At 38.1% G+C, this 11,940-nt stretch overlaps 1 protein-coding gene across 1 annotated transcript; it reads right to left on the reverse strand.

Annotated features, from left to right (window-relative positions):
• Positions 1 to 2,483: 2,483 nt before the first annotated feature.
• Positions 2,484 to 4,233, reverse strand: MFL1 (Mitochondrial substrate carrier family protein). The gene has a single exon (XM_090007539.1). It carries the CDS (start codon positions 4,162 to 4,164, stop codon positions 2,917 to 2,919), a length of 1,248 nt encoding a protein of 415 aa, XP_089863665.1. The 5' UTR covers positions 4,165 to 4,233; the 3' UTR covers positions 2,484 to 2,916.
• Between the last annotated feature and the right edge of the window lie 7,707 nt (positions 4,234 to 11,940).

Here is an 11,940-nt window from a genome sequence, read left to right on the forward strand (position 1 = left end):
AAGCCCCTTGAAGTTCATATTCATCATGCTTTTGAACATTTGCATCCGTGTTCATTTTGACTAAAGTATGTTTGGAGCATGTTCATTAATGATTTTCTTTAAGTGTTAATTCATTTCATGATAGTACATGCATATGCTCATTATGACCTTTTAGACCCTCATTCAATTAAGCATATATAGCTTATGCCTCTTCGTAGGCTTATTGTGGTGTCCCTTAGTGGACCATTTTGTTATTCCCATTATGGGGTTATGTTTGTCCAATGTTGGACCTTATGAATGCATTATGCATTCTTGCAATTCATTTCCGCATAATTTGCTTCCGCTCACTCTTTAACATGATGTATGATTTTGAAACTTTGGTTTTCTAAATTTACTTTTCATGCTAAAATAATTATCCTATCATGTGCTGATTTCTATGCATAAGTTATATTTTTGCACCATTATTTTGCGGATGTGTCATCCGATATGGTTTCAATTGAGCTTGTTAGAAATGTTTCAATTGAGTAAAGTGCAAAGATATGTTTTACTTGTTTCTTTGTTGTTGTTCCACAGGATCTTGAAGATAAGAGGAAAAGAAGTACCTTGGATAGATCATGGAAGGTGCTTATCGTTAAAGACGTTGGAGGAAGACATTTGCAATGGCATTCGTACGGAAGGCTCTTGAAGCCTTGAGAGTCTTCCTCCTGCTTTCTTCAATCTTTTCGTTCCCCCACGCAAAGTTTGAGGGGGGGTGTTAAAATGTATCATTCAACCTATGTAATCTTATATATATTATATATATATAAAGGATAATACATATTCATATATGGTATATATGCATATGTATTATCCTAATTATATATATAAAATATATATTTTTCTATTTATAGGCATAGGGGTAGTTTAGTCATTTCACAGTCTTACGCATATTCCATTTGGAATATGTTTGTAATTTTTACTTTTATTTTTCTTTTTCTCTTTTTTAGTGGTTTGCGCCACCTAGGGAGGCTCCCCAAAGAGTCGTTGGGGAGCCCCCAACGGTCACAAATGTGACCGTTGGGGAGCCCCCAACGGTCACAAATGTGACCGTTGGGGGCTCCCAACGACTCCTTTGGGAGCCCCCTAAGTGGCTCCTCTCTTGTATTATAAATAGGGGTTTTCCCCTTGTAATTCCTTCACTCCTTGGAGGAGCTTATGCTCCATTGTATAGGGTTTTTACCCTCTTCTTCTATTTCTTCAATAATATTCAACTTATGACTTTAAGTCATATTTATCCCTTTTATGGGTTTATGTATTAGCACTTGATGTGCTTGTGTTGTTCCCTTAAGTGGGTATATTCACACTTAATGTGCATGTGTATGGGTTCATTATCGAACCTAAAATATTCAAAGTCATTTTCTAACAGCAACATCTCAAAGGGTGACATTTCTCTGCCAATATATTCATCATTGCCACAACCAGAAACTGACAGTAGCATGTCTTTTGCATAAACGCCCTTAATATGAAGATTTAGGATTATTTTAGACTTTGAAGACCAAGGAAAATATCTCTCTTTGACCATTGCCATTTCACCGCTGAATTAGCCATGAAAGGTATGTGGTACGGTCCATCAGTCCATTCCCATGATGGATAGCACCATCCCACTGGTTTCTGGTCGGTCCACAGTTGGATAGTACTGAGAAATGTTCATATCGATACACTACCAGTGTTTTAGATTTTAGAATGCGGTCATGAGTGTAATTAATTTTGCACTCTTGAACTTTTTGATGTTAAATATTTTTTACAATCATGATTTGTAGATTATATGTAAGAGGATAAGTTGCCTTGTAAAACACTTGTTGTACATCTTGCAAAAGGCAATTAAGAAAGAAATTCTGTGAGATGTGGCAATCATGTAAGTTACTGATGCCAGTTGGGATTGAATCTGGCTGTCTGCATAACTAGATTTTTTCATGGGTTTTCAATTGGCATTGCCAACTCATAAGTGGGGATCTTAAGGGAACAGTCAATGGTCACCCTGGTCATAAAACAAATGCGTCAGTGAGGCTAAATTCAAAAGTTTGCTGGCTCTGAGGCTTAAGCAATTCTTCCCACCTCCTTAGAGGAACTTATCTCAGTTTTCATGGTTTCAGTCATAGTGGTTAATGGTTTTTCCAGGTCTCTCAGTCATAGAAAGCAATGCCGGGATAGACCAGTTCAAAAGATGAAATTGGCTCTTTGCACATTTCAAATAAGATGGAAAATTTCCACAGTGTCTACACCATACACTGGTCAAATCCTTCTCCTTAATGAACACTTGGCCCAAAATACTACCATTTCCCAGAATATTTAGAATGCATTTTCCTTTCATTAAAGAAACATAAGTTATTCATCAAAGTAATGCTTTAAGCACATGAAATTATAATTTTGAACTTCAAAACCTTTAGAATGTTACCTCTGGTAATTTTCCTTAAGCCGCTTAACATACCTGTGATATTTAGTATCATCATAGAATCAACAGAACAAAAACAAAAGAAAGACGAAGACTATTCAAATATATAGATTCTACATGAAATGCTTAAGTAAAGATAATCAGATAAGGTTATGAAAACAATCCGTGCAATAAAAAGATCTAGCAAATAGACAACTGGTAACACTTTAACATCTTATTTTTTTACTCGCTTAAAATCTGAATCCCCCTCTCACAGGAAACCAAAATCCCAAAATTGCATACTGAGACTTCTCCATCAACAGCATAATCCAGGAATAAAACCAGTGGTGAATTGCCATGTTCTTCTCTGTATGAATATGATTTAGATGTTCAGTGAACACAAGAAGGTAGCATTTTCTTCTTAACTATCAGCCGAATCGTACTCAAAAGCTGCTTTCAGCCTTCTGCTTACTACCCAATCAACCTACTAACAAATCAAAATTGAGCATCTGACAGAACCAGTAATCTCATACAGGTTGATCAACTGCCAAGATCGCTTTGTTCTTCCGCTCGACGTAGTGGTGCAACAAAGTGAGCCTAGAGGTCTCAAAGGCAAAGTAACCCAAAGCGGCAAAGCAAGCACTATGGAGCACCCTAGGCCCCATCCCTCTAGTTAGACCAACCCACCCTTCTTCCTTCACAATCTGCCTAATTGTGGATGAAATCCCAGTATACACAGAAACTGCTATCCTAGCCTTTGCCTCATCATCAACAACACCCCCGCTACTCAGAGCCTGGGTCATCAATCTAGTCTTAACTACATCTAAAGGGGTAGTGATAGATGCAGAAATTGCACCAGCCAATGCTCCACAGCACACACTCTGGAATGGCTCCAAGTGGTTCTTCCCACTCCTCTTTAACACAGCAGATTTCAGATATTCAAAAGATGAATAACTCAAAACACCAGCAGGCAAGTTTCTAAGCAAAGTAGCAGAGTAACCAGTATATAGACCCAATATACCATCATTCTGTATGATCCTCAGGAACACTTCCCAGGACCTCCCAGCTGCCCCAGCTTGCATCCTTTGAGTAATCAATTCTTTGGGGACCATAATTGCAGAAGAAACAATGTTGCCCATTGCACCAGCAGTAGGAGGGATGAGAATGGAAGGGAAATGCTGAAATTTTGAGAGCACAGACTTACCAAACTCACAGGTGCCAAAGTAGAGAGCCGACGACGCGGCCGAGCCGACGACGACGGCCGAGATTCCGCTGTAAAACCCCAAAATCCCCCGAGACATGAAAACCTTGGCAATGACATCCAATGCACCGCTGTAAATCTCTGATGCCCCCCTTGTCTGCAGCTTGGTCTTGACTGTGTCAAGTGGGTACAGGAAGAAATAGGTGAAGGCGCCTGCTATGCCCCCGGCCATGGCCCCAATGAAGGCCTTCTCAGCGGTTGAGATGTCCTTCATCATGGATTGGGCAGCTTGGCTGCCCCTCACTGCAGGCCTGACCCATTTGTGGGGTTTGGTTTCTTGGCTGTGGGGGGCATTTGGGAGGTGGGTGTTGAGGGAAATGGTGGCAAATGGGATGTTGGTGATGCAATTCTCTTGTGGGGTGTCCCTGATTAGCCTTCTATTTAAATCTTTGAGTATGTTCTTCACATCCTCATGATGATGGTGGTGGTGGTGGTGGTTGTGATTTTGTTGGGGAAGAGATAAAGCAGAGAGCAGATTGCACTCCATTGATGATGATACCAAGGGGCAGTCCATGGCAAGGAGGGATCCCACAGTCTGTAGGGCCTCTGGGCAGGGACAGGAAGAAGTGAGATGAGGTGATTGGGGCTAAACCCAAGAAGGGAGAAGGGTGGTGATGATACGGAGCTGTGGCCATGGATCTCACTTTTGAAGGGTGGATATTCTCCAAGTAAACTTCCTGTGGGACCCACTAACCTAGCTGACCATCCATACTTGGCTTGGCAAAAGAAGAGAAAATGGGAGTGAGAAACGAGACGACAAGCTCGTGGTCTGGTTTGCTCGGCTAGCTCGTTTGGGCTCGCAAACAGAGGCGGAGCTGGGGGGGTTAGGACTGGGCTGTAGCCCAGTCCTGCCTCCCGAAACAGTTATTTATTTATTTATTTTTTAAAAGCACAGTCCTAGCCCAGCCCTGATTTCATGTGAAATAGATTTTTATTCATTTTTTTAGCCCAGTCCAGGATCCTAGCCCAGCCCTGACTGCAGCAAATAGTTTGATTTGTCCATATGAAATAGATTTTTATTAATAATTGTAGCCATTTTTTATTTTATCTGAAAAAAGAAAAAGAAAAATCGGAGGCACTGCCCCCGAACCCCCGATTGCCCCCAATCCCCCCCCCTCCTCACATGAATCCTAGCTACGCCACTGCTCGCAAATGAGCCTTCTCAAAATATTCGAGCAACAAGGCTCGGCTCATCTCCTCGTTAAGTAGTAATATATATCAAAAAAGGTAAGACTTAGTACTTTTTGTGTGTGATGACATCCATGTGTAGGAGCTGTCAGCACGTCTCTTTGTGGTGGGACATTTTACGTTCCTGATGAGGGTCTGTGTAAGCTCAGCTTGATTTTTAAAAAAAATCACATCTATGTGGTTATATTTAATGTTTAAAAGTTGCTTAAATAGATTGCACTTTTCTTTGATGAGATGGTCTCTATATATAGTTAAAGTGTTTTGTTTGTGTTGCAGTAGTTACCTGAAACTCAAATATCTGTCGCATCATATCTTAACACTTTGAGGGGTATAAAAAAATAGAGTCAAATGGTTAAACCGGGTAGGTCAAAACTAAGATCGGTATGCCAATTGAAAAGATATTTTTGTTTAGATATAAAAAGATCTTGTATAAGGTTTATATTGGACCTAACGTGTCTTGGGGTAGGTTGAAACGTTGAAGACATTGATAAAGTCAAACCAAATCAACAAAGTGTTGGTTTAATGTTTCAAGTCCTGAACATAAGGTATTACCTAAGGTTGAGATCAGTTTTAGGAGTTATGTAACGAGTTTAGAGAGGGTTTAAAGAAAATGTACACGTTTAGATGTGACCAAGGTATGTTCTAAATATGATAAGAAACAAAAACTCGTAGAACAAGACTGCATTGCTTTATTGGATATGGTTTTAGTTTAGGCATCTTAGATGACTTTAGAAAAAGTTAAAGATTTATCCTAAGGTATGATAGGGATCTAGAGAGTATATAAATATCTTAGGCACGTTCATAAAGAAGGCAAATCAATAGAATCATGGCTGACAGGGTTCTTACATTGATTTTCAATATGTGGATCACTCTATAGCAAAGTTACAGGTACAAGAAAGGCTTGGACTCTTAGCTGATGGTGACGACTAGATCCATGGGTCAGATCTACACATGAGCTCAAAGAAGAGATAAGGGGACGTCAATAGGGGATAGGGACGTCTAGAGAGAGGAGAGAGAAAAGAGAAGATACCCAGAGAGAAGGCAACAACTAGAGAGAGAGAGTTTGAGAAACTTAATCTTATTTCATGCATAAAAGGAATCCTCATACCTCTTTTTATAGATGAGAGGTTTGAGATAGAGTTCATAATTATAAAATAAAAATCAACTAATTCATAAGCCACAAAAAGAATCCTATTGTAAAACAAAAACTATACTAAAAAATTAATTCTAAAAGTCAATCTTTATCAGAACTCATACATTAATTAAAAGTCATAATCAATTAAGAAATAAAATCTAATTAGACTCTAGCTAATTAACTTAATAATAATATAGAGAGGGGGGGCATTCCACCTTATTTCTCCAATTAGACGCCACCATATGGACCCCGCTAAGTGGCTCTTCTTAGTTTTGACCTAGACATGTGTCAGACTTGCCTTCCTTCTAGCATAAATATGTTCATTGACTTTTTCACATGTAAAAAGGACACATCAACTATCAAATTACTCTCTTAGGTCCCGCTTAGGCTTGGATGACCCTCACTACCTGAAGAAAAAAACATATGGATCATCAAGTTTGAATCTTCACCATCTTCTAAAGTTCATGTCTTAACAAACCACCATGCTTTGCACCGCTTTGTTCCCAAAGTGGAGTAAACCACAACCCTCTTATTTATCACGCCTCTAGGGTCAAATATGAGATTTTGATCATCCCCATGCATTGAGATGATTTTGCGGTTGCTCGATCGTGGCTTTGTACATGTTGCTGAACTCCTAAACCAATCCGAGTAGAGACGTATGAAGAGAGGAGAGAGAGAAAATAAAAAATACCCAAAGAAAGGGGGACAACTAGAGAGATAAAGAGTTTGATAAACTTCAATATTATTTTATACATAAAGGGAAGTCACCAAACCTCTATTTATAGATGAAAGATATGAGATAAAGTTCATAATTATTAAATAAAAATCAACTAATTCATAAGACATAAAAGAATCCTACTGTAAAACAAAAATTACATAAGAGAAAATTATAGAGGTCAATCTTTATCAGACTCTTATATTAATTAAAAATCTTAATTAATTAAGAAAGAAAACTTAATTGAACTTTACCTAATTAACTTAAGAAGCATCTTGAGAGAAGAAGACATCCCACCCTGTTTCACCAATTAGACGCCCTCCATATAGGCCCAACTGAGTGTCTCTCCTTAGTTCTGATGTACATGTGTCAGGTTATCCTTCCTTCTCGCATTAACATATGCTCATATACTTTTTCATATATAAAGATGATACAACAATTGCTATATCACTCTCCTAAGTCTCTCACTTAAGCTTGGACGATCCTCACTGCCTCTATGAAAATACATGTGAATCTTGGAGATCAGATCTATCATAAGTTAGTCATTAATAAGTTTGAAGTACTAATCTTGTTGCTTTTATATTTGAAATAAGGTGTATAAGACCCGTAATTTTTTCAGTAAAAGTTTTGAATAAATTCATGAGGCATTTTCATATGAAAATAGCATATGAACCCGAAATATGAATTGAATCAATTTCTACAAACTAGTTATACTTATGACATTTGTATCATTGCGAATATATGCTCAAACAGTCAGTGAATCATAACATCTTCTCTTAGTAAAATTTGAAGATTTGTACGAGCCAACTTTCTTAGTTTCATCGATATAAAGAGAATGACATACTCAGAATTTTTCGAAAAAAAATCGACGAAAACTCAAAATTTTTGTGGGACCCACAAAAATGTTTGCAGGCTCCACGTAAAAATATCTCAGAAAATATCTTTTAGGACCCACAAAATATCTCATGAAATTAATTAAGTGGGCCCCATAAGGATATAGAAGTCATTTTGTTACTTTATCCCTAAGTTTGGGTCTTGGATCAAGTAAAGGGTTTCAGATCAGACCCAGACTTTATGTGGATCCAAGATCTATATTTTTGCCTATAAATAGGAAGAGACCCCCTCATTTTTAGAAAAAATTCAGCCCTCCATCTCTCTCCTCTTTCTCTCTCTAAAACCTCCCCAACCTAGCCTAGCCCACTTCCAATGAGCTTGGACTTGCTTAGCCTAACTTGAGCTCAGTTGGTCAAGACCCACTTTACCTACCAGGTTAGCTTTTCTCTCTCTTATTTGGTTTTAGTCTTAACCTAGGTTAAACCCACTTGACCTAGACTTGGCCTAGTTAGGGTGGACTTGGACCCACTTAACTCAGTTTGAACATGACCCTTGGTCCTGTTGGCATGATCTTCTAAACCCTTTCCTTTCGTAAACCTAACTCATCCAACTAAACCTAACTTAGTTGAAGTAGGTTTGAACCCAGTTAGACCTAAGCTAGGTCCAAACTGGTTCTTGGTCTAGACTTCATCATATTATTGTTCCGTTGAAAGCTGCAAGAGACATATGCTTATGCTTTTAAGATTGTCATCGCGTCGAACGATGCCAATGCTCCTAATTTCTACAAATATATATGTATTTACTTTATGCAAGTTATTTAGTTTGGTTTTTTCTGCCAAACATTAAATATGAACTAATTTACGCCACCACATTATAAAGCACAAGCTCCTACTTATATTACATATAGTGTGCATAAATGAGCGTTCAAATAGAAATGAACTCCAAATCGCCAAAAAGATTCTATTGTTGCTCCTCGATCAAGATTTTGCTTGATAAATGAAGCCCCTATTGGAAAGACTTTGCTTTTACGCAAAACCACTTTTTTTGAAAAAACCTAACTCACTTGCACATGGCCTAGCTAAGGTCCAAGGTTCCAATGAACCTCAATTGATACAAAGTATGCATAATGGTGCACATCCATCCTCACGTTAAGCGTAACGATTTTTTCATCAAAGAGGTGAAATGTTGCTGAAATTTCTTAAAAGATGCTTACCGAGCTTAAAAGAAACACACATTTTTTTTCGTCAAAGAGAGAAAGTGCTGCCAAAATTTTTGAAGAAGCTCAACAAAGCTTAGAAATAATGTAGCATGTTACTCCGTCATACAGAAGAGGTGTTGCCAAAATTCTAAGTACTTTCTACAAAGTAGAAAGGGTCGTCACACTTCTGCCATCAAAGCAGAGAAAGTACTGTCGAAATGGTTGGCAAAAGAATTGCATTAACCAGTTGAATGACACGAGGATGCACTATTATTGGGATGTTGTCAGAATGACTCGTTCTTCTGTTTGCCTGTAAGGGAACTTTACTCGTAAGGACCGAAGAGTCAGAGTAGTTGTTGCACCTTGAGTAGGCCAAGTGCTCAATGCGGTGGTATACACTAAGCAGTCGATCCGTTGAGATTGTGTCATATGTATGCTCATAGAAAATAGTGTTGCACAACTAAACTCGTAAGGGTCAGAAAGCTAGAGTTCTATGTCCACCTAAAAGAGGTGAGGTGCATGTAATGGTCGTAGATGTCGAGAGCAGAGTCAAGCATGCATATGGATAAAACTTAAGGTCACAGAAACCCTACAGCTGGACCATGCTGGAAAATACTGAATGGGGTTGGGTACATATTTTCTCAGTGCGGGATGCACTAACTTGCCCAGATGACATTCAAATATCCGATAAGTAATGGTTAGACCGGCAGATCCCTTCGGAACTATTACTCATCGTAGCATACGGTGATGGTACAGCCGCGAGTGACATATATTTATCATGAACCAAAGAGTTCAAGTGGCCTCCTGTCACTCAGGAGGTTTAGAGATTGTGGTTATCATTAAATATCTAAGGATTGAACCCCATTACTGCAGTAGATGATGCATCTGAACCAGCCTGTTAAGGTTATCCCGGTATGAGTTCTATCACCCTATCATGGACAGGGTTAACAGGCCTCTGGGGTATCTAAAATACATAGAATAATAAATCCCCAGAACGTCGCATTGATGACCAAGTTCTAACTTCTCTCGTGTATCAGGAGGTGAATGGGTTAATATCAAAACAATGCATTAGTTCTAGGTTTAACGATGAATGAATGCATGAATGAATCGACGTTGTTCTGTCAAATCTTGCATAACCTTGAGAAAGGTGTCATGATCGGTATACTACTTGACCGATAGGGCAATAACCCATGTGGTATCCGCAGGACTAAGCGAAGCTCGAGGAGCTCGCACTTGGATTCATGGGATACAAATGTGCCAAGTCTTGGAGACTTGAGTTTGACATCTCAAATAAGGCCCTAAAGAGGTCTACGCTAAGTTGTGGAGACTTGAGCGAGATATTCAATTATAGCCCTGAAGAGACTCATGCCAAGTCTTATAGACTTAAGCAAAATGTTCAAGTCGTGGCCCTAAGGAGGCTTTCACGATATACTCTAAGTCGTGGAGACTTTAACATCGTTGTTGCGAACTGTGACCATGAGTGGTCTGTGCATTCTATATGCTTGATTGAATGTGTGGATGAATGCTTTCTTACTAGACCAGTAGTGGTTCTAACCCCGTTTAATAGAGATTTCAAGTGTTGAATCTGCGATGTGATATACAGATCAAGGCAATATCGAGTTTCAGGGTTTCTCCAGACAATGTTATACTGCATCATTTATAAAACTAAATATTGTTTTTTCAAGCAATGATATTTGTAATAAACAAGTTGTTTTGATAAATGAAACATCTTGGTGGTCAATAAGTGCTTGGCCACATACCTGTGACTTGCCCAGAGTTTTTTAAGACTGACGACTCATTATCGTTCATTTTAGTTGCTAAAACCTTTTTTAAGTTTCGCTAAAAATAATCAATAAATTTTCAACTTAGCTTTGTTTTGAAAATCTAGGGGGTTACATAATTGGTATCCGAGCCTATGTCTAAGAAACCCGGTTCAAGATCTGTTATGTTCGCAGTATCACACTGTAAGTATAATTTCATTCTTTTTTACCGTGTAAACCCTTGTCAAACTATAGATGGCAATCCATTATTCGCAAGGCTACTGTTATCGATGTCGAATCATGCATTCTGAATGGTTGTGTCTATTCAAAGTCTAAGACTGCCAACTATATGGCTACCGCGGTGTAAGACCCACAAATTTTCTTAGAAAAATTCAATTCATGATAAGAATTTTATATGTATTTTTGAAAGCATACATATATATTTGTATATATGTATATGAATGTGTTTGTATTCGTGTATATATATATATATATATATATATATATATATATATATATATACATATATCATAATGATATTATACCGAATCCTTAAGTTTTTATTTAAAATGCATAGAAACATTTGAATTGATCTACCGAAAAACTAAGAATGCCTAAGTTCAATGTATTTTAAGAAATTTTGACAAAAATCGAGGTTTTTAAGAAAATGCTTGAGTTCTTTGAAAGTTTAGAAAGACACTTTCAAAACGTAAATGCAATTTCACAAAAAAAAAATGAAATAAATAATATAATGAAGGTTAGTGAGGCCCTTCATGAATAGTGCATGAATAGTGCCTTGGAGGGGGCACTATTGAAAGATTTTCAAATTAATTCAAATGAAATAAGCCTATTGGGACGTTTTTGGCCTGAAGGGTTTATTTACAAAAGTGCCACCGCCTAGAAGGATGTGACACTTAAGTGAATGAACCACAACCCTTTAATTTCCAGATTAAATCCCAACCATTGGATCAAAATCCTAACTTATAAAACCTTGAGAAAGAGAGAGAAACCTCATTTTTCTCTCCTCTCTCTCTCTCTCTTTCCCCTTTCTTTCCTCTCTTCTCTCTCCCACTGAATTCGAGAACCTCCATTAGACCTACCTTGAGCTTGTGTGTAGGGCTAGGTACCGAAGAGGGACTCCTCTCTACACACTAAGCCAAGAGTAAAGTTCGGTTTCCTCCATTCTACGCATCAAGGGTGAGTTTTCTTTCATTCTCCATTTGCATTTTCATTCTTTTCCTTGAAGTAATGTATTCTCAATTCTTGTGTACACATGAAACCAAATCCTTCAGTGCATGACATGCAATGCATGGTGGATTAGGTGGATTAGAATGGTAATAGCAGCTTTACTTTATTTTTCGGTGTTGTATGCTATCACATGACAATGACACACACACTCACGGTTTAAAAAAAAAGGGGTATGCATTTAGGTAATTGAAGCATTCAGTTGAATCATTTTT

Source organism: Nuphar pumila, chromosome 5 (assembly GCF_984573655.1).
Source record: "Nuphar pumila chromosome 5, dmNupPumi1.hap1.1, whole genome shotgun sequence".
Classification (NCBI taxonomy): Eukaryota; Viridiplantae; Streptophyta; class Magnoliopsida; order Nymphaeales; family Nymphaeaceae; genus Nuphar; species Nuphar pumila.